We start from the raw sequence: 27,658 nt of genomic DNA, 5'->3' as shown, positions 1-27,658 counted from the left end.
GATTTATATTTGGTCATACGCATAAAGAGAACAATGATTAAAAACAAATCAATACCCTCTTTCCACTTTGCCAACTGGATGGATGTCTTTACTGGTCATTCCAGTGGGGCAAACGAAATATCCTTTTTAAAACTCAGGCAAACTGGGTGTTTGTCATGGTCATGTATCCTGTCAGAGAAAACAAACTGAAAACAAACAAACAAACAAACAAACAAACAAAAATGCCCAAATTAAGGCAAATTTAGAACCTTAAATAGGCCGGGCACGGTGGCTCATGCCTATAATCCCAGCACTTTGGGAGGCCAAGGCGGGTGGATTACCTGAGGTCAGGAGTTTGAGACCAGCCTGGCCAACAAGGCGAAAGCCCGGCTCTACTAAAAATACAAAAATTAGCCAGGCATAGTGGCACGTGCCTGTAATCCCAGCTACTCGGGAGGCTGAGGCAGGAGAATCGCTTGAAGGCGGGAGGCGGAAGTTGCAGTGAGCTGAGATTGCACCATTGTACTCCGGCCTGGGGGACAGAGACTCCGTCTCAAAAAAAAAAAAAAGAAGAAGAAAAAGAAAAGAACTTTAAATAATAATAAACATCAACAAGATTACATAAAATAGAAAGGTAAGGAATTTTTTAAGACCTATCAATTGTTCAAGGAATTGTATTTACTAATACTTTTCCAAATATACAAAATTATATTCTCATTATTAATTTTAGTTTACTGTGTATGTTGCCAATTAGAGCTCCCAGCAGGTAAGTCTTCACTGTTTCACTAGAAGAGAAGCATGCTTCAGTTCCTTTTTTTTTTTTTGAGACAGTCTTGCTCTGTTGCCCAGGCTGGGGTACGGTGGCGCTATCTCGGCTCACTGCAATCTCCACTTCCCGTGTTCAAGTGATTCTCCTGCCTCAGCCTCCCAAGTAGCTGGGATTACAGGTGTGTGCCACCATGCCCGGCTAATTTTTATATTTTTGTAGAGACAGGTTTCACCATGTTGGTTGGCCAGGCTGGTCTCAAACTCCTGTTCTCAAGTGATCCATCTGCCTCAGCTCCCAAAGTGCTGGGATTACAGATGTGAGCCACCATGCCTGGCCTCAGTTCATTTTTGAGGTGGATCTATTCTACACCACTAATTCCATCTAGAGTTTGAAATGACTCCTTTGAAACTGTAGGATATAAGGCCAAAAGGCATCCCTCCCCTAAGAAAATAATGCTAATGTCAATCTAATTCGCATCCTTACAAGAACTTTAATTCGACTTGGACTAATACTTTCTGTGGTAGAATCTTTCACCAATGGTAAAATTACAAAATGGTAAAAGTATAAACCAGTAAACTGAACTGTGGTCAACTTACAGATCCGATTCACTATAAGCACAAAACTCATTACCATTTATACTAAATTTAAAACACAGGCCAGGCGCAGTAGCTCACACCTGTAATCCCAACTCTTTGGGAGGCCAAGGCGGGTTGATCACCTGAGGTCAGGAGTTCGAGACCAGCCTAGCCAACATGGTGAAACCCTGTCTCTACTAAAAATACAAAAATTAGCTGGGTGTGATGGTGCACACCTGTACTCAGAAGGCTGAGGCAGGAGAATTGCTTGAACCCGGGAGGCGGAGGTTGCAGTGAGCCGAGATTGTACCACTGCACTCCAGCCTGGGCGACAGAGCTAGACTCTGACTCAATAATAATAATAAAAACATAAAAGATGATTAACTCAAGTTATACATGTAAATGAAAGGGTTAATTGATTCAAATTAAATATATTAATATCGCTACCACTGACTTAATGCACACTCAGCCTTACGGTTAACTATGTTACAGAAGGATAAAAGACCAAAGAAGGATGCAGGCTTGGAAAAGGCAACATAAGAAGAAAAAATATATTACTGGTCCCATCCCAAAAGACTTCATATATCAGAAAAGATTTAATTCAGATTATGGACAAAAAAAGCTATGACTTAGCTTAAAAATTCAAAAAATAATAGTTTATAACCTTATAAGTCGACAGTGTGTACTGCTCATCATTCCAGAACAGAAAGCTATTAATTTTTATCAGAGAACAAAAACATTTTTTCTTAAATTAACTATGCCTCTATACATAGGCATTACTAGTATTCTTATTAGGATCTCAAAAAATTACATAATCTTTCACCTCAGTCATGCTCCCTGTAAAAAGAAAGTTGCATAATCTAAATGGATATACTTGTCTGTATATAATTTACCTGAAGGTTTCCATTTCTGAGTATTTTCAACCTAATAGTACTTTCACAATTTAGGATGGTTTGGTCATTTTTTACTTTTAAAATTAAAAATAATGAAATAAAATGGGAAAAAAGTGTGTGATATTGTATTTCCTAAGAAAGCCAATCAACATAATTCAACAACTCAGGGCATTGGTATAGTTTATTATCAAGAAAGGAACAATTATCCTACCTATTGTCTATCTTTGGATGCTGCATAACTGAAAGAGGAGACACTATTAGGAGCACCACCTCCTCCTCTAGCTAATGTCTTCTGTTCTCTACTAAACAGCCAACTGCACAAAAGAGTTTCCACTTCTTACTCTCTCCTTGAGGATTTATGCCAGAGGTCAGCAAACATTTTCTGTCAAGGGCCACAGGCGGTAAATATTTTTGGCTTTGAGGACCTTTCAGTCTCTCTCACAACTACTCAATTCCACCACTGTAGTGTGAAAGCAACCATAAACAATATGTTAATAAACGGGCGTAGCTGTACCCCAATGAAACTATTTATAAAAACCATCAGTTTTGATCTGAGGGCAGTAGTTTCCCAACTTGTGCTCTATTCCAAGGTTTCTTTGACTTAGTCTTTCCTAGGTGCTCTGATTTACTGCAATGGCTTTAGTTACCAATTCTAAGCCAATGATACAATTTTTATTCATGAGGCCAGAGTTCTCAGCTCCAAGCTCAACCTGCTCATTGACAAGCAGATGCGTGTCTCACAAGTTCTGAAACAGTGTTCTAAAACAAAACTCAAGACCTTCTCTTTCAAACATGTATCATATCTCAGTTATAACATTACCATCCATGAATTTGTCCTTGCCAGAAATCTAGGAATTATTCTTTAGGAGTTGGAATCATTGAAAAGTAATCTGAACCACAGCTAACTCTTGTCAAGAGGCTGATGAAGTAAAGTCCTAAACATGGAAAGGAATAATCGGTACCAGCCACTGCAAAAACATGCCAAATTGTAAAGCCCATCGAGGCTAGGAAGAAACTGCATCAACTAACGAGCAAAATAACCAGCTAACATCATAATGACAGGATCAAATTCACACATAACAATATTAACCTTAAATGTAAATGGGCTAAATGCTCCAATTAAAAGACACAGACTGGCAAATTGGATAAAGAGTCAAGACCCATCAGTGGGCTGTATTCAGGAGACCCATCTCACGTGCACAGACACATAAAGGCTCAAAATAAAGGGATGAAGGAAGATCTATCAAGCAAATGGAAAACAAAAAAAAAAAGCAGGGGTTGCAATCCTAGTCTCTGATAAAACAGACTTTAAACCAACAAAGATCAAAAGAGACAAAGAAGGCCATTACATAATGGTAAAGGGATCAATGCAACAAGAAGAGCTAACTATCCTAAATATATATGCACCCAATACAGGAGCACCCAGATTCATAAAGCAAGTCCTTAGATACCTACAAAGAGACTTAGACTCCCACACAATAATAATGGGAGACTTTAACACCCCACTGTCAACATTAGACAGATCAACGAGACAGAAAGTTAACAAGGATATCCAGGAATTAAATTCAGCTCTGCACCAAGCGGACCTAACAGACATCTACAGAACTCTCCACCCCAGATCAACAGAATATACATTCTTCTCAGCACCACATCACACTTATTCCAAAACTGACCACATACTTGGAAGCAAAGCACTCCTCAGCGAATGTAAAAGAACAGAAATTATAACAAACTTTCTCCCGGACCACAGTGCAATCAAACTAGAACTCAGGATTAAGAAACTCACTCAAAACCGCAGAACTACATGGACACTGAACAACCCGCTCCTGAATGACTACTGGGTACATAACGAAATGAAGGCAGAAATAAAGATGTTCTTTGAAACCAATGAGAACAAAGACACAACATACCAGAATCTCTGGGACACATTTAAAGCAGTGTGTAGAGGGAAATTCATAGCACTAAATGCCCACAAGAGAAAGAAGGGAAGATCTAAAATGGACACCCTAACATCACAATTAAAAGAACTAGAGAAGCAAGAGCAAACACATTCAAAAGCTAGCAGAAGGCAACAAATAACTGAGATCAGAGCAGAACTGAAGGAGATAGAGACACAAAAAACCCTTCAAAAAATCAATGAATCCAGGAGCTGGTTTTTTGAAAAGATCAACAAAATTGATAGACCACTAGCAAGACAAATAAAGAAGAAAAGGGAGAAGAATCAAATAGACGCTATAACAAATGATAAAGGGGATATCACCACCAATCCCACAGAAATAAAAACTACCATCAGAGAATACTATAAACATCTCTATGCAAATAAACTAGAAAATCTAGAAGAAATGGATAAATTCCTTGACACATACACCCTCCCAAGACTAAACCAGGAAGAAGCTGAATCTCTGAATAGAACAATAACAGGCTCTGAAATTGAGGCAATAATTAATAGCCTACCAACCAAAAAAACTCCAGAACCAGACAGATTCACAGCCGAATTCTACCAGAGGTATAAAGAGGAGCCGGTACCATTCCTTCTGAAACTATTCCAATCAATAGAACAAGACGGAATCCTCCTTAACTCATTTTATGAGGCCAGCAGCATACTGATACCAAAGCCTGGTAGAGACACAACAAAAAAAAAGAGAATTTTAGACCAATATCCCTGATGAACATCAATGCAAAAATCCTCAGTAAAATACTGGCAAACTGAATCTAGCAGCACATCAAAAAGCTTATCCACCAAGATCAAGTTGGCTTCATCCCTGGGATGCAAGGCTGGTTCAACATACGCAAATCAATAAACGTAATCCATCATATAAACAGAACCAAAGACAAAAACCACATGATTATCTCAACAGATGCAGAAAAGGCCTTTGACCAAATTGAACAGCCCTTCGTGCTAAAAACTCTCAATAAACTAGGTATTGATGGGATGTATCTCAAAATAATAAGAGCTATTTGTGACAAACCCACAGCCAATATGATAATATTTACTGAATGGGTAAAAACTGGAAGCATTCCCTTTGAAAACTGGCACAAGACAGGGATGCCCTCTCTCACCACTCCTATTCAACATAGTGTTGGAAGTTCCGGCCAGGGCAATTAGGCAGGAGAAAGAAATAAAGGGTATTCAATTCGGAAAAGAGGAAGTCAAATTGTCCCTGTTTGCAGATGACATGATTGTATATTTAGAAAACCCCACCGTCTAGCCCAAAATCTCAAGCTGATAAGCAGCTTCAGCAAAGTCTCAGGATACAAAATCAATGTGCAAGAATCACAAGCATTCCTATACACCAATAACAGACAAACAGAGAGCCAAATCATGAGTGAACTCCCATTCACAATTGCTTCAAAGAGAATAAAATACCTAGGAATCCAACTTACAAGGGATGTGAAGGACCTCTTCAAGGAGAACTACAAAGCACTCCTCAACAAAATAAAAGAGGACACAAACAAATGGAAAAACATTCTATGCTTATTGATAGGAAGAATCAATATCGTGAAAAATGGCCATACTGCCCAAGGTAATTTATAGATTCAATGCCATCCCCATCAAGCTGCCAATGACTTTCTTCACAGAATTGGAAAAAACTATTTTAAAGTTCATATGGAACCAAAAAAGAGCCCACATTGCCAAGACAATCCTAGGCCAAAAGAACAAAGCTGGAGGCATCACGCTACCTGACTTCAAACTATACTACAAGGCTACAATAACCAAAACAGCATGGTACTGGTACCAAAACAGAGATCTAGACCAATGGAACAGAACAGTGCCCTCAGAAATAATACCACACATCTGCAACCATCTGATCTTTGACAAACCTGACAAAAAAAAGAAATGGGGAAAGGAGTCCCTATTTAATAAATGGTGCTGGGAAAACTGGCTAGCCATATGTAGAAAGCTGAAACTGGATCCCTTCCTTACACCTTATACAAAAATTAATTCAAGATGGATTAAAGACTTACATGTTAGACCTAAAACCGTAAAAACCCTAGAAGAAAACCTAGGCAATACCATTCAGGACATAGGCATGGGCAAGGACTTCATGTCCAAAACACCAAAAGCAATGGCAACAAAAGCCAAAATCGACAAATGGGATCTAATTAAACTAAAGAGCTTCTGCACAGCAAAAGAAACTACCATCAGAGTGAACAGGCAACCTACAAAATGGGAGAAAATTTCTGCAATCTACTCATCTGACAAAAGGCTAATATCCAGAATCTACAAAGAACTTAAACAAATTTACAAGAAAAAATCAAACAACCCCATCAAAAACTGGGCAAAGGATATGAACAGACACTTCTCAAAAGAAGACATTTATGCAGCCAGCAGACACATGAAAAAATGCTCATCATCACTGGCCATCAGAGAAATGCAAATCAAAACCACAGTGAGATACCATCTCACGCCAGTTAGAATGGCGATCATCAAAAAGTCAGGAAACAACAGGTGCTGGAGAGGATGTGGAGAAATAGGAACACTTTTATACTGTTGGTGGGACTGTAAACTAGTTCAACCATTGTGGAAGACAGTGTGGCGATTCCTCAAGGATCTAGAACTAGAAATACCATTTGACCCAGCCATTCCATTACTGGATATATACCCAAAGATTATAAATCATGCTGCTATAAAGACACATGCATATGTATGTTTACTGCAGCACTATTCACAATAACAAAGACTTGGAACCAACCCAAATGTCCAACAATGATAGACTGGATCAAGAAAATGTGGCACATATACACCATGGAATACTATGCAGCCATAAAAAAGGATGAGTTCATGTCCTTTGTAGGGACATGGACGAAGCTGGAAACCATCATACTGAGCAAACTATTCCAAGGACAGAAAACCAAACACCGCATATTCTCACTCATAGGTGGGAACTGAACAATGAGAACACTTGGACACAGGATGGGGAACATCACACACCGGGGCCTGTCATGGGGTGGGGGAAGGGGGGAGAGATAGCATTAGGAGATATATCCAATGTAAATGATGAGTTAATGGGTGCAGCACACCAACATGGCACGCATGTATACATACGTAACAAACCCGCACGTTGTGCACATGTGCCCTAGAACTTAAAGTATAATAATAAAAATAAAAAAATAAAATAAAAAAAGAAGTAAAGTCTTAAGAGCACAAAAGAACAGTAATATTCTCCTGTTTTCTCTCTGAAGCTAAGGTACACAGCGCCACCTAATGGTAAAAACAAGGCCACCATTCACTACAAGTAAGGCTTTTGGTAAATACGGAATAATTTACCTGAGGCTGAAGCAAAACAACCAGGGATGTGGGGAGACCAGATTGTGCTATAAATAATACTTTCATGGCCTCTAAAGGTGCACAGAGACTTTCCAACAGTTGGATCCCACTACAAATAAATGAATAGATCAATTACTCAAGAGGGATAAATTCAAATTTATGCTTTTACATATACTACATATACCAATAAACTATATACATTTATATCTATGCATACAATATATATACAGATCTCAAGGATTTTTAAAGATCTGTTTTTATATAAAGCATTGTATTTAAGGGCCAAACTAATGCTGAGCTAACTATTAGTTCACAGCCAAAAGATTAGAAAATTTTAAGTTCTAATAAGTGTTTTAATTTTTTTTTTAAAAGAAAGCTCAGCTGTCCAATCATAGAGCTACAGAAGTATGTTGGGAAAAGAAAAGAAAATTTAGTGGAAGCTCTAGAGAAGGGAATATTCGTTTTTGAATACAATAATGCTAACATACCAATTTGACAGTTTGATCCCATGAGCCAGACACCACAAGCTGTTCACCTCTGGTTTGGCTCCAATCAACACTATACACCTAAAAACATTGAAAAGTGTTTAGAAAGCAAAAGACCATCAAGTTCAACATTGCATTTTATCTCTTGTTATATAACAATGAGAGGCAGAACAACTAATTTACTATCTCAAAACATCAAATAATTCCTATCCATTTCAACAAGGTGTCTGAGAAATGAAAAGTTGATCTTGTCCATTCCTCCAGACTTATTCCTTACAGATAAGACTCCATTCTGCTTTCACAGAATTCTACAGTATACTTCCAAACCTTCTTCACTAAAACAAATTATACATATTTTAAAACCTACCAACAAATCACTGTTTGCAGCCCCATGAAGAAATGTCAAAGCAGATTAGAAAGTTAGTCATCTAAAAAAGCTTGCTGGGTCAATGTTTATTGGAAAGCATTAAAATTCAATTAATATCCCTATCTGGCCTTTCTTAGAAAAAGCTTGCAGGAACCAGGTGATCCTTCCAGATCTCTTGGTAAACAGTTTTAGTTATCCAATGCTGCTATTCTAAAGTATATGCTTCACTACTCTCAGTGAACCATTTCAAATGAACTATTTGAAAACTTTTGGAAATGTTTTCATTCTTTCATTTTATACAACAGATTATACACAGATCACTGCTGTAAACTAAGTTCAACAAAATATGTGCATAATTATACTTTATGAAATTAGTCCTGACAAGGACCTGAGTATATGCCATTGGTATATCACATTGGTGATCAGCCAGCAGGTTACTTTGAATCTTACTACTCTCTCCCACATATACGTAGGAAGTATGAGTATCTGGGCTTAAGCCGCTTACATGTGGGTTACTTTCTCTCTGCTGCCCAGTACTATGTTGAGCCATGTTGGAGGCTGAGGAAAAAAAACATCAGTAATACTGATCCCGTCACTTATAGGTGGAATCTAAAAAAGTCAAACTTAGAGAAACATACAGTAGAATAGTGTTTGCCAGGGGCTGGGGGTGGGGGAAATGGGGATATGTTGGTCAAAGGATACAAACTTTTAGTTATAAGACGAATAATTTCTAGAGATTCAATGTACACCATGGTAACTATTATAAATAATAATGTATTACTGAATACTTGAAATTTGCTGAGAGTAGATCTGAAATGTTCTTATCTCACACACACAAGAAAATGGTAACCATTCAAGTGATGGGTATGTTAATTAGCTTGACTGTAGGAATCATTACTCAAGATATATTTAGATCAAAACCCTAAGCTGTACAACTTAGTTTTTTTTTTTTTCCAAAACAGGGCCTTGCGCAGTCGCCCAGGCTGGAGTGCAGTGGCACAATCTCAGCTCACTGCAGCCATGACCTCCTGGGCTCAAGCGGTCCTCCCACACCTCAGCCTCCTAAGTAGCTGGAGTCACGCTTGCGTGCCACCACACCCAGCTAATTTTTTTCTTATTTTCTGTAGAGACAGTGTCTCACCATGTTCCCCAGGCTGGTCTCAAACTCCTAGGCTCAAGCAGTCCTACCGCCTCAGCCTCCCAAAGTGCTAGGATTACAGGCATGAGCCACCGTGCCCAGCCTACAAATTTTTATTTGCCAATCATAATAAACCTGGAAAAAAGTTTAATAAAATTAATATTAAGCTTCAAAAAAAGTAAAATATCGATATTTTGTTCATAATGGGTTTTTTGCATTAATTTTTATTTTTAAAAACATTAACAAATTATCTTGATTATCAAGTTTTTTGGGGCCCCCTTAAATTGTGTACCTAGAGTGAGTGCCTCACACATCCTACCCTAGTCCTGGCCCTGCCTCTGCCCATATTCACGCAAAAGACAGAAGAGTAGTTGGAACACTAAAGGAAGCACAATCCAGCAACAGACAGCAGCTATAAAAGGAATAGAAGGGCCAGTGAAAACCAAAGAGCTGCTGTGGCCATCTGTTAGTTATGGATAGAAAAAAGGCTGGTTTGGAAGCAATCACTGAAGATCTTGAGAGCTAAAGAGTTTGATTTTATCCTCTAAATTTCGCCTACAAAGGACCATATAGTAAATGGTAAGTTTCTTCAAAAAAGGTACATTTCTTCTATAAAGGGGCATATGGTAAATACTTTAGATTTTACAGGCTATTTGGTCACTGTCACAACTACTAAACCCAGCTCTTACAGCACACACCAAGCAGCCATAGTCAATACCGAATGAATGGGCATGGCTTGATTCCAAAAAAACTTTATTTGTAAATCTAACTGCAGGCCAGATTTGGTCCTGGCCCACATGACGTAGTTTGCCAACCCCTGCTCTAGGCTGATGTAAACAGTCAAAAATAAAAATAGCAAACCTTTATTGAACACTCTTGAGTGTCAGATCCTGTTCATAAGCACTTTATGTATTTTAATTTCATTTAATCTTCATTTATATGAAGTAGATACTATATCAAGGCCCAAAGAGGTTAAGTAACTTGTCCAGAGTCCCAAAGCTAGTAAGGTGCAGATATGAAATCTGAACGTGGGCAGCCTAATTGCAGAGTCCACTTTTAATCGCAATGTGAGGCTATCTGTACAGCATGCTACTTGAGGGCACTGTTGAATCAGAACTTCTTGGCTACCTTAAGCCATGATATCAAGGAATTAAAGCTCTACCCCTGCTGGTTTCACCCTTTACTGGAGCTACATTTGGGCCTAGATTGATCCATTGTGTTTTCATGAATTACCTATACACAGATCTTAAAGCCCCTGTCCACTTGTGAATTTCCATTTATCCATCAAGACGTGCCCCATTACATCCCTTACGAAATAAGCCTCCCCTGATAAGCCCTTCAATGAGTCATATGCTGCCTTCAACAGCAGCTCACACCTACTTCTAACTCAGCATTTACCATATTTTATTTACTAAAAAGAATGTTACATAACTCACATACCTGCTAGATTTTGGAGACTCCTAATGAGCAAAACATCTTGTACATCTATGTTCATCACAGTAAAATAGGCACTCAAACGTTGGTTAAAATAATTTAACCGATTAAATTTTTCTTTACAACCTGAATCACTGCTAGGTAGGTACAGAGAACTACTAAGTAAATACTCATCATCAGCTCAGACTCCACTGCCTCCACACATTTCCAGTGTGATGCAGCAGGTGACACCTTATGACTACTCACCTTCTAAAACTGCAGGAGCCTCCACCGGCTCAAGAGAATCCAGCCTGAATCAACACCAAAGATAGAAGGTAAGAAAACCATGCTGATGGCATTGTTGCTGTCAGCTGTCTTCTGTTGTACAACCAAGTAGCAAGCATTAGGTCTCTATGACAGAGCTAAAGATAGGACACACATGGTGGTGAAGTTAAAAATGGGAGCATAAAGAAGGAAATAGGCTGAGTGCGGTGGCTCACGCCTGTAATCCCAGCACTTTGGGAGGCCGAGGCAGGCAGGTCACTTGAGGCCAAGAGTTCAAGACCAGCCTGGCCAACATGGTGAAACCCCGTCTCTACTAAACATATAAAATTTAGCCAGGTGTGATGGCAGGCACCTGCAGTCTCAGCTACTCAGGAGGCTGAGGCAGGAGAATCGCTCCCAGGAGGTGGAGGTTGTAGTGAGCCAAGATCGTGCCACTGCACTTTAAGCTGGGTGACAGAGTGAGAACCTGTCTCAAAAAAAAAAAAAAAAAAGAAAAAGAAAAGAAAGGCAACTCAATACTATGTTTAAAATATTAGGACATGGGAAAGGAACTAACAGATCAGGAGACTGTGTGGGTTTTTTTTTTTTTTTAATTTAAAAAAAGAGTAATTACACCAGGCATGGTGGCTCATGCCTGTAATCCCAGCACTTTGGGAGGCCGAGGCAGGAGGACTGCTTGAGGCCACGAGTTCGAGACCAGCCTGGAAAATATGGCGAGACCCCGTCTCTATAAAAAATTTTAAAAATTAGCCACGTGTGGTGACATATAACAGTAGTCCCAGCTACCCAGGAGGCTGGGGTGGGAGGATGGCTTGAGCCCACAAGGTCAAGGTCAAGACAGCAGTGAGCAGTGATCATGCCACTGCACTCCAGCCTGGGTAGCAGAGAAAGACCTTGTCTCAAAAACAAAACAAAACAAACTATAAACATAAGTACAAAAGGGGTGCTTGGATGGAAGATTCAGCTTCGTGCTCAGAAGAGAAAGACTGAGGCAGGGCCCTGAGGGCTGGCTAAAATGTCAATAGGCAAAAAGCAGAGGTGAAACAGTAACCAGAAAACTTCCTCAAACACATAAATGGGAATATACAGCACCCTAGGGATCGGGGGTAGTGAACACTGCAAGATAACACCAAGGTTTTGTGCCTGAGGACTGTCAGTGATGGCAGCATTAACAAAAGTGAAAGACTGGAGGAAGGAAAATAATGTAATTTTATATATACTGAGCTTGAGGTGACAGCAAGACAGGGTGTGGGCATTAACCTCAAGCTCTGAAAAAAGTTCACAGCCAGAGAGATGTTTGAGAAACAGCTGAAAAGGGAAGAATGAATTCCATTATCCCAACTTCAATCAATTCACTCATCTATTCAACAAATATTTATTAAGCACCTACTATGTACTAGGCACGGGGGGAAAGGAGGTTACAATTTTAGATAAGACCAGCCCCCACGGATCTTATATTTTAGCAGCAGAAAACATGCTATAAATAAATGTGTAATTTCAAGTTGCAATTTTTTTAAAAACTACAAAGAAAAAGCAGAGTAAGGAGAACAGAAAATGACAAGGGCAGGGGGTCACTTCTCAACAAAATGGCCAGGAAAGACCTCTCTGTGCAGAGACTTGAGTGCAGTTAAAAGACTGAACTCTGCAGACCCGAGATGAAAGGCTCAGGTTACAGAGAACAGGGAAAGACCTTAACAGGGAACAAGCTTGCCAGATTCAGGGAAGAGCAAGGTTGAATAGCTGGGAGGGATAAGATCCTAAAGGGCTATGGCTAAGAATTTGTCTATGATTTCTCTTAAGAGGTTACAACCATCAACCATAAGTTACCACTTAGATTATAACATCCTTCTAACTGCTCTCCCCATCCATTTTTGTTTACCTCCAATCCATTATCCACACTGCATAAAAAGTAATCTTTAGAAAATACAAATTAAATGTCACTCCCCTGTGCAAAGCCTTTCAATGGTTTCACACTATATGTAGCTCCTACAACTTAGCATCTTCGCTCAACATTATGTGAGATTCATCCATGTTGACTCTTATTACCCAAAGGTCAAAATCATGCAAAACTATGCATGACTTAGGGATGCATACATATGTAGTAAAAATACAAAGAAAAGCAAAAAATATATAAATAGAAAATTCAGGCTAGTGGTTACTCCTGGGAAGAAGCGAGGAAGAAAAAAAAGCAGAGAGAGGAAGGATAAGACTAGAAAGGGTAAGCAGGGGATGCTAATGGTATAGGTAATGTTTCATTTCTTAAGCTAGATGGTGAATATGTGTGTTCAATATATCATTTTTACATCTTACATGTATTTTATAATGTATAAAATATTTCATCGATTTTTAAAATCTGCAATGTCTTTCCACTGATCTTGGCACAATGGCCAAAACGCTGACAGCTCTAAGCACACAGGCTCTATCCTCTCTGGTCAAGCATGCTCTTTCATTTGCCTCTAACACTACTACCCTGGCCTCTCCACTTGAATAATTCATTCCAACTTCCCCTTTAGACCAAAGGATGCCCTCCCTGCCCCTTCCCCAGACAAATCCTCCCTTCCCATAACACTGCATACATTCACAGCGCTTACCACATTAGACATTAGACAACCAGAAGCCTGCCTCCCCAGACAGGGCAAGGACCCTAGGAGGGCAAGGGCATGCCTAAGGTGTTTTGTATTCCCAGCTAGCCTGGTACAGTATCTTGCACACAGCAGAGTTAATAAAAGTTTCTGGAATGAATGAAGGAAAGAAAAGAGAAACAAATCTGAATGGAAAGCACATCTTCTATTAGTCTCCTCTTCCATCTCTTCCTTATTCCCAACCTCCCCGTCCACACCCACTCAAATAGTGGGCATAGCAAATGGTCAAATTAAATATAAAAAGGAAGAGAGATATGCAGTGCCTGACTTTATGCTTTAAGAGCAGGGTCCTCTAGAGGCCTATCTGATTAAATTACTCTTGGCAGTGGTGAAGAAAATTAACCAGGAAAATGGGAAAAGAAAAAAACCCACCGCACAATGTTTTGTGCTGCTTTATGAAATCTGAACCTCATCAAAACCACAGTTTGAGAGGACAAATTTTATTACTGAAACCAATTCCCAAAGAGCTCATATTTAATCTACTGTAAAGCACTGCCCTTTTTAAGTTGGTCTACTTAATTAAAAATTGTCAAATAAAAAACTATGTCCAGAATTTTTATTATTATCTGTATGAATACAAAGGAAACGGTCACTGACTTTTAATTACTGAGTGATTAGAAAGGGCTATATATTTCTTTTAAGGTGAAACTTAAATTTTCTCTTTTTTTTCTCTTTTGAGACAGGATCTCACTCTGTTACCCAGGCTGGAGTGCAGTGCCACGAACAAGCACAGCTCACTGCAGCCTCCACCTTCTGGGCTCAATTGATCCTCCCACCTCAGCCTCCCGAGTAGCTGGGACCACAGGTGCACACCACAACAGCAGCTAATTTTTTATTTTTTGTAGAGACAGGGTTTTACCATGTTACCCAGGCTGGTCTCTAAATCCTGGGCTCACGTAATCCCCCTGCCTAGGCCTTCCAAAGTGCTGGAATTACATGGATGAGCCACCATACCCAACCCTGAAACTTAAATTTTCAGGTTTTTTCATTATGGAAATTTTAAAACATGCATAAAAGTAGAGAGAATAGTATAATAAACCCCCAGGCACCCATTACACACCTTCCATGATGATCAACATGTTGCCCATCATGTTTCTTCTGTCCCATTATTGACTGAATGACTGACTGCTGGAGTATTTTAACATCAGACCTTTTATTCCTAAATACTTCAGCAGGTAAGGCTGGTTTATCTTTTTTTACATAAGCACAGGCCAATTTCACCCCAACAAGATTAACAATGGCTACTTAATATCATTTAACACTCAGTCCTTATTCATATTTCCCTGACTGTCCCAAAAATGTTTCTTTTACAGTCGGCTTATTTGAATCAGTACCCAAACAAGATCCACATTTTACACTTAGCTGTTATGTCTCTTAAGTATCCTCTAAGCTAGGACAGTCCTCCTCCTGACACCTTGCTCTTTCTGCCCCACATCCCATAACATTTACTTGTTGAAAAAACCAAGTTATTGGTCTTGTAGAATGTCTTGCCTTCTGGATTATCCCAAATGTTTCCTCATGGTGGTAATTAACTTTTTTCTCTACCCTTCCAATTTCCTTTAAATTAGAAGTTAGATTTGGAGGCTTAATCAGATTCAGTACATGTTTTTTAGCTTCCAATTATATTAGGAGGCATATAATTTCTGGTTGACCCACTTTTAGTGATCCTAAGATTGTTCACAGAATGTTTCAATCTTAAACTAATGGTTTTAGCATCCACATGATCCCTGCCTAATCATTATTTCATTATGGGCTACTAAATAGTGATTTTCTAATTCTGTTATTCCTTCTGCATTTATTAGCTAGAACTCTATTAGCAAGAACTTTTCTTATCAACTATTTTATAATACCACAATAAAACTCATACAAGAAAGGGAAGGTAAATGCACTGATTCTTTACTTTTGTTTATCAATTTTCAGAATAATGAGCTGGATGTCCTAATAATCTTCAATGGTGACTACATTTTTCCTAATCACAACTCCATCTCCACATAAGGACTGAAAATACACGTACGTGTGTGTGTGTGTGTGTGTGTGTGTGTGTGTGTGTGTGTGTGTGTGTGTGGTGTTTAAATTCATTGCTTTCATTCTTTTGGTTGTTCCAATAGTCTCATCTTCGGCCAGTGAGAGTCCCTTCAAGTTGTACCTTCTAAACCTTTGATATGTCTCCAGCGGCCTTTCATAGCTTTCCTGCTTTCTGACACAAGAAGATGTCTTGCATTCCTGCCCAGCTCTGGAATAAATGACTTCTCCAAAGACACTATTCCTGTTAGTGGCAAACAGCATTTAGAGGCCATACTCAGGGCACTAAGAATATTCACTGCTACTCAGTTGTCACTGCTTCTAAATCTTTACTGTGCAAAAAACAAAGAAATATGTACTTTTTTTAGACAGAGAAAAATAAATCACAAGTTTATATAACTATTCCCCATTTAACTTTAAGATCGCTTCTACTTCTTCATTCTCATAACTCTTTTCTCTCACTTTAAAACTTTCAGTTTCTTTTTTTTTTTTTTTTTTTGTGACGGAGTCTCACTCTGTCGCCCAGGCTGGAGTGCAGTGGCACGATCTCGGCGCACTGCAAGCTCCACCTCCCAGGTTCACGCCATTCTCCTGTCTCAGCCTCCCGAAATGCTGGAACTACAGAGGCCACCACCACACCCGGCTAATTTTTTTATATATATTTTTAGTAGAGACGGGGTTTCACCGTGTTAGCCAGGATGGTCTCAATCTCCTGACCCTGTGATCCGCCCACCTCAGCCTCCCAAAGTGCTGGGATTACAGGCGTAAGCGTGGCTAAAACTTTCAGTTTCTAATGACATAATTACTGATATGCCTTATACTACAATGTACATATGAGTTTCAAAGTAACAATGTTAATTTTTTTGAATGCAGTTTCAAATTTCTTTCCAATTCTTTGTTTTTGTTTCTTGTGACAAGAGTCTCACTCTGTTGCCCAGGCTGGAGTGCAGTGGCATGATTTCACTCACTGCAAACTCTGCCTCCCGGGTTCAAGCGATTCTCCTGCCTCAGCCTCCTAAGTAGCCGAGATTACAGATGTTCACCACCACACCCGGCTAATTTTTGTATTTTTAATAGAGATGGGGTTTCACCATGTTGGCCAGGCTGGTCTCGAACTCCTGGCCTCAAGTGACCCATTCGCCTTGATCTCCCAAAGTGCTGGGATTACAGGCGTGAACCACTATGCCCAGGCCTAATTATTTTTGTTCATTAGACTGATCTTATTAGGAATGTATAATCACAATACTGGGTTTTTAAAGTCACTTGAATAATTATTTTCAATACCTAGTTATGGCACCAATTTGATAGATCTTTAGATTAGTGTGCTTGTTTTCAATTTTTAGCAATTGCTTTTTCTTTCCAACTTATTAATATATTGGGATTCTTAATTACATAAAACATTTCAATGGTTCCAAGGTCAAAACTATAATACAAGTTATATTTGAAGAAATCTTATTTCCATTCTGGTCCCCCTTCCCCTGCTTTCTACCTTACCCCCTCTCTCAAGGTAACCATTTTTATTAGTTTTTGAATTATTTTTCCGTTGTTTCTTTTTTGAAATATATATACACTATATATATTTATAATATATAACAGCTATAGTTAAATATATATGCTTCTATTCCTCTTTATGTAAAACAAATTTTACATATATTTACATAGCTCTACCAATAATTTCACTTCATATTAGCTTGCAGCAAAACTAAACATAATTTCTAGTTTCATATAAGTTCTCAAATAAGATTGCATAATTCTCCTACATATGCTTTTTAATAGATTCTAAAATCAGAGATGGGGATTTTAATTTCTATCTACAATTCACTCACTAACTCACTTCAGAGACATGCATAGTGTTGACACCTACACTGTGTGTATGAGAGAGACTACAGATATAGTAGCAGCAGTCATGCTTCAAAGTCCTTCTCTATCTGAACATATTCTATTATAGTTTCCATCTATTTAAAACTATCATTTTCTCTTCTTTAAAAAATTTTAGAAACTTTGAGGTTAGATAATGGGTTAGGAATAATGATTTTGCAAGGTAAATCAAATCACTCCTTTTATTAAAGATTTTTTAAATCTACATTTTGAATATTGCAATCTCCAAATTACTAGATAACACACTTATGAAGGTCATTAGAAGTGAACACTTACCAAGTCAAGGCAGTGGCTTCCAAACAATGCTGCACATTGAAATCATCTGGGAATCTTTAAATAATACTGATGTCTGGCTCCAGCCCCAGACACTGTGACCTGGGCATGAAGATATTTTAAAGCTCCTGGCTGGATGTAGTGGCTCACGCCTGTAATCCTAGCACTTTGGGAGGACGAGTCAGGCGGATCACGAGGTCAGGAGTTCGAGACCAGCCTGGCCAACATGGTGAAATCCTGTCTCTACTAAAAATACAAAAATCAGCCAAGCATGGTGGCACACACCTATAATCTGAGCTACTCAAGAGGCTGAGGCAGGAGAATTGCTTGAACCCTGGAGGTGGAAGTTGCAGTGAGCTGAGAACATGCCACTGTACTCCAGCCTGGGCAAGACAGGAAGACTTTGTCTCAAAAAAAAAAAGAAAAGAAAAATTTTATAAGCTCCCAAAGTGATGCTAATCTGCTGCAAAGTTTAAGAACCACAGACTTAAGCTAGGGACAGTGGCTCAAGCCTGTAATCCCAACACTTTGGGAGGCTGAGGCGGCCAGAACACCTCAGGTCAGGAGTTCAAGACCAGCCTGACCAACATGGTGAAACCCCGTCTCTACTAAAAATACAAAATTAGTCATGCCTGTTAGCCCAGATACTTGGGAGAGTGAGGCAGGACAATCACTTGAACCTGGGAGGCGGAGGTTGCAGTGGGCCAAGATTGCACCATTGCACTCCAGCCTGGGCAACAAGAGTGAAACTCCATCTCAAAAAAACACAAAAAACAAAAAACTACAGAGTTAAGACAAGCCTTTGCACACCTTTTTTATGTTAAGTATTAAAATTCCAAATGCCTGAATTGTAGTCTAGTCCTACTTAACAGCTAATACTTAAAGAAGCAGATTAAGTAGAAAATGGGTAATACTTACCTATACATGTATGTCCTGTTTTCTGCCCACAGTGTGTGGCCCAAAATCTACACAATCCATCTTTCTCCTGAATTTTCAAAGCATAAAGTCCAACCCCCACCATCCAGGTATTCAAGGCCCATTAGGATATGATCCTTACCCACCTCCATTACACCATCTCCTAGTACACACACTCTATGCTCCAGGCACATCAAAGGACATCTGGTTGTGTGGACATGCCACGCTCTTTCACAAATCTTAACTTTTGTAGAGGCTCTTCTCCATCAGAAATGTCCTTTTCAGTTGGGTGTGGTGGCTCATGCTTATAATTCCAGGACTTTGGGAGGCCAAGGCAAGTGGATTACTTGAGCCCAAGTGTTCCAGACCAGCCTGGGCAACATGGAGAAACCCCATTTCTACAAAAAATTCAAAAATTAGCCAGGCATGGTGGCACGCGCCTATAGTCCCAGCTACTCAGGAGGCTGAAGCAGGAAGATTGCTCAAGCTCAGGAGGCCAGAGGATTGCTTGCCTCAGGAGTCAGAGGTTGCAGTGAACTGAGATTGTGCCACTGCAGTCTGCCTGGGCAACAGAGTGAGACTCCATCTCAAGATAAAAACAAAACAAAAAATGTCCCTTTCCCTTAGGGCTGCCTAGCAAACTACTAAAAACTACTAACTACCCAAGACTCAGGTCAAATAGCAACTCTTCTGTGGCAGTCCCTGGTTCTCCTCTCTGTGTACCTTCTAGATACCTCTTTTCAATATCTATCATGTTGTACTGAATGGTTGTTTTTTTTGTTGTTGTTGTTTTTTAATTTACATGGGACCCTAAATGGTTTGTCTGCATGTCCCAAACTACAACCAGAGAACAGCACATGAGTCTTATTTATACCTACATCTTCAATGACTGGCACATGCCTGGCATATAATATGTGCTACAAGTAGAGACAGGTCTGCCTTTTTTAATACAAGTCTAAACTTTAAAATATAAAACAAAGCCAAAAGAAGGTAAATGCTTTTAAAACATGAGAATTGAAAAGTGATGACATATCACATCCTAATGGCAGTAAAATCCAAAAAGGGAGAATTGATTCAAGTGACATCTAACTAGAAACCTATTTTTCTGTACAATCACAATCTTTACAGGGAAAAGCTTTAAATGGCTATTATCAATTGTAATAAAATCTTACTGCAGTAACCTATTCCAAAATGAATGGCTGGGCATGACTAAATATGCAAAAAGAAATATATCATGTCCAACTATTTCCTCAATTTTTAAAAAAGAAACAGGATGCAAAGAAAAAAATGCCTTCAGTTGATAAATGTGTTGTGTAGTTTTAAACATAAATGCATTTCTGAAGAAAACACACTAGTTTTAAATGCAGGACTGGTTGTCATTCTGCATCAATATTTTTTATTGGCACCTGATACGGATCTCATCTTGAATTGTAATTCCCATGTGTCTAAGGAGGGACCTGGTGGGAGGTGACTGGATCATGGGTGCAGTTTCCCCCATGCTGTTCTAGTGATCGTGAGTTTTCATGTGATCTGATGCTTTTAAAAGCGGCAGTTTCCCTTGCTCTCTCTATCCTGTCACCTTCTGAAGAAGGTGTCTGCTTCCACCATGATTATAAGTTTCCTAAGGCCTCCCCAGTCATGCAGAACTGTGGTCAATTAAGCCTCTTTCCTTTATAAATTACCCAGCCTCAGGTATTTCTTTATAGCAGTGTGAAAAAGGACTAATACAGAGAATTGGTACCAGGATAGTGAGGTACTGCTATAAAGATAATCTGAAAATGTAAAAGCAACTTTGGAACTGGGTAACGGGCAGAGGCTGGAACAGTATGAGGGCTCAGAAGAAGACAGGAAGATGTGGGAAAGTTTGGAAATTCTTAAAGACTTCTTAAATGGTTCTGAACAAAATGCTAATAGTGATATGAACAATGAAGTTCAGGCTGAGGTGGTCTCAAATAGAGATGACGAACTTACTGGGAACTGGAGTAAAGGTCATTCATGCAATGCTTTAGCAAAGAGACTGGTGGCATTTTGCCCCGCCCTAGAGATCCATGGAAGTTTGAATTTCAGAGAGATGATTTAGAGTGTCTGGTGAAAGAGATTTCTAAGCACCAAAGCATTCAAGAAGTGACCCAGTTGTTTCTAAAAGTATATAGTCACATGCATTCATGAAGAGATTATCTGAATTTGGAACTTATATTTAAAAGGGAAGCACAGCATAAAAGTTTAGAAAATTTGCAACCTAACCATGAGGTAGAAAAGAAAAACCTATTTCCTGGAGGGAAATTCAAACGTGCTGCAGAAATTTGTATAAGTAACAAGGAGCCAAATATTAATAGCCAAAACAATGGGAAAAATGTATCCAAGGCATGTCAGAGACCTTTGCAGCAGCCCCTCCCATCACAGGCCCAGCGGCCTAGGAGGGAAAAATGGTTTTGTGGGCCTGAGTGGCCCTGCTGCTCTGTGTAGCCTCAAGACATGGTGCCCTGCATCCAGCTGCTCTAGCTCCAGCCATGGCTAAAAGGAGCCAAGGTACAGCTCATGCCATTGCTTCCGAGGGTGCAAGCCCTAAACCTTGGCAGCTTCCATGTGGTGTTGGGTCTGTGGGTGCACAGAAGACAAGAAGAGTTTAGAAGACAAGAGTTTAACCTCCACCTAAATTTCAGAGGATGTATGGAAACACCTGAATGTCCAGGCAGAAGTCTGCTGCAGGGGAGGAGCCCTCATGGAGAACCTTTGCTAGGGCAGTACAGAAGGAAAATGTGGCGTTGAAGCCCCCACACAGTCCCCACTGGGGCACTGCCTACTGGAGTTGTGAGGAGAGAGTCGCTGTCCCCCAGGCCCCAGAAAGGTAGATTCACTGACAGCTTGTATTGTACAGCTGGAAAAGCCACAGGCACTAAATGCCAGCCAGTGAAAGCAGCCATAAGGACTGCACCTTTCAGAGCTACAAGGGCAGAGCTGCCCAAGGCCATGGGAGCCTACCCCTTGGATGTGAGATATGGAGTCAAAGGAGATCATTTCAGAGCTTTAAGATTTAGTAACTGCACTGCTGGGTTTCAGACTTGCATGGGGCCTGTGGCCCCTTTGTTTTGGCCAATTTCTCCCATTTGAAACATTTAGCTAATGCCTATAGCCCCACTGTATCTTAGAAGTAACTAACTTGTTTTTTATTTTATAGGCTCACAGGCAAAAGGGACTTGCCTTGTCTCAGATGAGACTTTGGACTCAGACTTTTGGGTTAATGCTGGAATAAGTTAAGACTTTGGGGGACTGTTGGAAAGTCATGATTGGTTTTGAAATATGAAAAAGACATGAGATTTGGGAAGTGCCAGGAGTGGAATGATATGGTTTGGCTTTATATCCCCACCCAAATCTCATCTTGAATTGTAATCCCCATGTGTCCAGGGAGGAACCTGGTAGGAAGTGATCAGATCACGGGGGCAGTTTCCCCCATGCTGTTCTTGTGATAGTGAGGGAGTTCTCAAAAGATCTGATGGCTTTAAAAGTGGCAGTTTCCCCTGCTTTTTCTCTCTCTCTTTCTCTCTCTCCTGCTGCCTTGTGAAGAAGGTTATCTGCTTCCCCTTCACCTTCTGCCATAATTTTAAGTTTCCTGAGGCCTCCCCAGTCATGTGGAACTGTGAGTCAATTAAACCTCTTTCCTTTATAAATTACCCACTCTCAGGTATTTCTTTATAACAATGTGAAAACAGACTAATACAATACCTATCATTATTGACTTCTCAGCTTCTATCATTATCAAAAAGTAAATAATTGATTCATTTTTTAAAGTAAACAAGATTTTAACTCTTGAAATGTATAAGCAAATACATTTCCTCCATAACAGAATACCAATAGTTGTGTACTTAGGTCAAAAATAAGTTTTTATAAGCAATGCTCAAAAACCTCAATGGATCAAATATGTTATAAAAATTCAGCAAATTGATAAACCTTGTTATTTGACTATGAGAACAAATTTTAACTCGTTTTTAAATTGTGATAAGCCAACTTATTAGTTTAAAAATTAGAAATTAATATATTACATTGATTTATGTCATCTTTAAAGTCACTTTAACTCACTCTCAGAAGCACAGTGTTTTAAGTCAGAAAGCAGTGAAATAAAATTGTCAATTCACTCTTATTTTTCTATTCTCACTGAACTTTTAAAATTTTTTCTTATGTATTCAGCAGCATTAGAATAAGCAAAGCCAAAGGCATTTTATGGGACTCAAAAGACATAATGACCTCTGCAGACACCAGTTAAACAATAGACAGAAGAATTTGATTCCTACTTCGATGCTAGGTTTAGCAACCATTCACACAGATAATGTCCATGTTTTTCTTTCTTTTCATTTCACCAAGACCTTCATTCCTCAAAGCCTAAAATATATCTAAATCTTGGATTTCTCTTTTTTGCTTCATCTGACAACTTGAAAACTGACTGTTGGACACATAGCCATCAAGTGGTAAAAGTGGGTAACTGGAAAAGTTCTAACTTGTTTTACATTTTTCAAACCCTATTATAATAAGAGCAAATAATAATACTAGCTCATATTTATTCAATGCTGGTCTGTGATACAGACTACTAATAAACTTAGTTTGCAAATAAACACACTCAAGTTTAGGAAAAATATGTGACATACGCAAGGTCTCACAACAGGTAACTTACAAAGCTGGGATTCAAATCCAAGATTGACTAAAACCATGCTATACATCTTTATTATATACTCTCTCCCACAGAAGAAAATGACCCATTAGTTGCTCTTCTATTTCACAACACAGCTTCCCTGAACATACTGGTGGAAAAAAAAAAAAAAACAGAAATTGGCTATGTTCATTATCAACTTTTTTTTTTAATAACTTTTTTTTAAGACAGGGTCTCGCTCTGTTGTCCAGGCTGGAGTGCAGTGGCACAATCTCAGCTCACTGCAACCTCCACCTCCCACGCTCAAATGATTCTTGTGCCTCAGCCACCAAATAGCTGGGACTACAGGTGTGCACCACCACACCCAGCTAATTTTTGTATTTTTAGTAGAGGCGGGGTTTTCGCCATGTTGGCCAGGCTGGTCCCAAACTCCTGGCCTTCAGTGATCTGCCCACCTCGACCTTCCAAAGTGTTAGGATTACAGGCATGACTCACTGTACTCAGCCTCATTTATTAATTTATTCAACAAATATTTACTAGCTCCTTAAAACTCTCATTTGAGCTTAAATCCTTTTAAGTATTTTTTAGTATCTGGCATATGCAATGGACTGAATATGTTCCCACAAAACTCACATGTTGAAATCTTAACCCCCCAATGTAATGGTTTTAGGACACAGGGCCTCTGGGGGGTAATTAGGTCATGAATGCAGAGCCCTCATGAATGGGATTAGTGCTCTTATAAAAGGGATTTCCAAAACCTCTCTCATTCTCTTTCCACCACCTGCAGATACAATGAAAAGACAGTAGTAGTCTTTGACCTGAAAGAGGGCCCTCATCAGAACCCAAACATGTGGGCACCCTGACCTTGGACTTCCAACCTCCAGAATAGTGAGAAATAAATTTCTGTTCTTTATAAGGCACCCAGTCTATAATACTTTGTTACAGCAGCCTGAACAGACTGAGGCAGAAACTGGTGCCAAGAATTAGGGGTGCTGTTGTAACAAATACCTAAAAAGGTTATCTTCATTTATTTTTCACATAACCAAGCAAAATATGTGAAACAGTAAACTCTGACTGTTGAAGCCATTTAATTGTTTTCTATTACACTAACATTCAAGGCATCCTGATACAAAACGCTTACCAAAAAGTGCATTTGAAAAGAAAATGAAGAAGTCTAACTAGAATAGCAGTACGCAAAACAAATTTAAAAAATTAAAAAACAGAAGTGTATCTTCGGTTCAAGAAATCAGCTGCAAAATCACAGAATGATGTAAAACTGGTTTAATAGCAGTTCAAATAACAAAAGAGGTAAGTGTGTTACTAGCAGACTCAAAGTAACCTAACACTAAGACATGGCTGAGAACAATGTATAGCCACTTTAGGTAATATTATTAGAGCTAGGGGCTCAAGACTATGGTGGTAAAATCTTATAAAGCTTAGCCCTTCATCACATTTCTGGAATAAATTAGGTATATATTGAAAGGGGAGTTGAAAAACAGGATTATCAAAGGAGGGCTATCATAAGGATGAAAGACGTAGAGATCATGTCATCTGAGGACAGGACAATGAAATGACAAGTGCACAGTCTGGAAGAGAGCACATGGCTATTTTCAAGAGGTTTCCTGGACAAGAGGGGCTGGACTTGGTCTTGCCACTTCAGAGAAAGACACTAAAAGCAGCAGTTGGTTGCTATAGAAGGTAGAGTTGGGATTACAAGAAGCAGTTTCTTAATAATCAGAACCACCTAAAAGTCAAATAAGTTATCTCAAGAGAAAGTGAAATTTACTTTCACTGAGAGGAAGTAAAGACTGAGTGAGCATCCATCCAGGATATCCTAGAGTATTTCCCAGAGAGTAGTTACACCAGAGATTATTTTAACTGGTACATACATTTATTTTATTCATTACTTACTTATCTCAATGTACATTAAAAACAAATAAATGTACATACTAAAGTAGCCATCAACCCCATTGTTTCATGAATATTACTGTTTTAGGATAAATGAAGCAACAACTTTACTTGATTGAAAGAAAAACATTAAGTCAATATATTGAATTTACCTTAACTAGCTATATTATTTTATGATGTCAGTTATCATCCTTGAATTTATATAGATAATAAAAGGCACCAAAGATTTAAGAAAAAGGAAAAAAAAACTTCTGAAAAGAAAAATATTTTTTAAAAAAGAAAGAAGGAAAAGAAAAACATTAATTATAATACAAGTGGTATAAAAAGATGTCAAACATCACAAAAACTAGCCTGGGCAACATAGCGAAACTCCATCTCTACAAAAAAAAACAACAACAAAAAAACACACACACACAAAAATTGGCTGGGCACGGTGGCTCACGCCTATAATCCCAGCACTTTGGGAGGCCAAGGCAGGTGGATCATGTGAGCCCAGGAGTTCAAGACCAGCCTAGCCAACATGGTGAAACCCGTCTCTACTAAAAATACAAAAATTAGTAGGGCACGGTGGCGCACGTCTGTAATCCCAGCGACTCGGGTGGCTAAGACATGAGAATGGCTTGAGCCCATTCCAGAAGGTGGAGGTTGCAGTAAGCCAAGATTGCACCCCTGCACTCTAGCCTGGGCAACAGAGCGAGACCCTGACACACACACATACACACACACACAAATTCACACAGGTTCCACAAAAGGATCTGAATTTTGGACATACTGTTCTGTAGAGATTCGTGCATTGATTATCCTGAAACTAAAATTTCTCCTTTACCAAAATTGTCTTAATATTCAGTAATTCCCTGAAAACATAGTAATTTACAACTACATTTATTCAAATAGCTATCATAATTAAAATAGAAACTAAAATTTTTCATTATTTCAGTAACAATCTTAGAAATCTTGATTGTCAATAGCTATAGCTATAAAACATCTGGACCCCTCACATAACTAATCTTTACCACAAAAGACTGATATTCTTGCATCTAATAAGCATTTATTGAGGGCCTTCTCGGGCCAGGCACTGTGGTGGACAAAAATTTGAAAGTAGATTAGCAAGTTTTCATTTGAAGGATGTACTGCTCCCTTAAGGAAAATCTTAAAACATTTAAGGTAAAAACACAAAAAGAGGATGTCTTTATGTTCACTGAAAATATACATGTATGTTAGTACAACTGAAGCCCAAACTATTCTCTATGCTATACATACACACACACAAAATCTAGACACATGAACCAGATTTAGATATAAAATCCCTTCAGTAAGTTCTGCCTCATACTCAGTATTTTATGCTCTTGCTCCAATATACTCTGAAACACCTCGGGAATCTCACTGAAGCCCCAAAGGCAATCTTGTGATGTCTATGTGAAAAGTCCACCTACCTCTACCTTAAGGCACCATGTGGCAAGCACATTCTTAGAGCGCAAAGAAAGTGATGGGCCTCTCAGGAGGAAATGGTGCCAGAGTACACTGCTGGAGGGGTTTTTTCTGCCTAATGAGAAGACTGACCTTTTCTTTTCTTTCCCCGCTCCTTAGGCCAAGAGGTACTTTATGTTTGAATAATCAAATAATAAGTGACATCTAGTATGTATAAGAAATGCTAAAGTTTAAACTTGTCCCCTGAAGATATTTCTCCATGTGTCCATCCCCAAATGGATTTCAACCAAAGTCGAAGAAAGAAAAATAATCAGCCCAGAAAGATTCCCCTCCTACCTCCTGAGTGTGTTCTTTATAGACTTGCAGTGGCCCTGCAGCTTTGGCAGTGTCCCAGAGCTGCAGCGAGCCATCACCACTGCAGGTGATGAGGACATGTTCGTTGTTCTCACTCCAAGTCACATCAAACAAACCATCATTCCAGTCAAAGCTACACTAGGAAAAAACAAACAACAAAAAAATACAACACTTACATAGGCAGCTACACAACAAAAAAAAAACAATTATAATTATTGTTTTTTTCTTTCAATTTATCACATATTTTAACACGTATATCTCATGTAATCTGCACAACTATGGGAGTTAAGTAGAGTAGGTACTTGACAAATATGGCAACAGATTCAGAAAGGTTAAAAAAACAGTCCAGTGGAATGTAGTAGTCCAAAAATGTAATAGTACACAGTATACTGCTCCACATTTTTTTATGTTTAAATTTTATAA

General features: G+C 39.0%; 1 protein-coding gene and 1 non-coding gene across 3 annotated transcripts in view; one reads left to right on the top strand and one right to left on the bottom strand.

Annotated features, from left to right (window-relative positions):
- Positions 1-27,658, bottom strand: part of PEX7 (peroxisomal biogenesis factor 7) — a 93,853-nt gene that overhangs the window by 60,664 nt on the left and 5,531 nt on the right. For both annotated transcript variants that reach the window (XM_019028688.3, XM_055391198.2), the window contains exons 3-5: positions 27,218-27,368; positions 7,974-8,051; positions 7,486-7,594 (exon numbers count right to left, since the gene is read on the bottom strand). In XM_019028688.3, coding sequence (XP_018884233.1) covers positions 7,486-7,594; positions 7,974-8,051; positions 27,218-27,368 — 338 coding nt within the window. The remainder of the gene's footprint in view (positions 1-7,485; positions 7,595-7,973; positions 8,052-27,217; positions 27,369-27,658) is intronic.
- On the top strand, positions 53-186 carry LOC115935165 (small nucleolar RNA SNORA27). Its single transcript, XR_004070865.1, has one exon. It is a non-coding gene; the product is annotated as a small nucleolar RNA SNORA27 (small nucleolar RNA).

The sequence above is a fragment of the Gorilla gorilla genome, chromosome 5 (genome assembly GCF_029281585.2).
Source record: "Gorilla gorilla gorilla isolate KB3781 chromosome 5, NHGRI_mGorGor1-v2.1_pri, whole genome shotgun sequence".
In the NCBI taxonomy this organism is placed as follows: Eukaryota; Metazoa; Chordata; class Mammalia; order Primates; family Hominidae; genus Gorilla; species Gorilla gorilla.
Note: the sequence above shows the minus strand (reverse complement) of the source record. Positions and strands in the feature narration are given on the sequence as shown.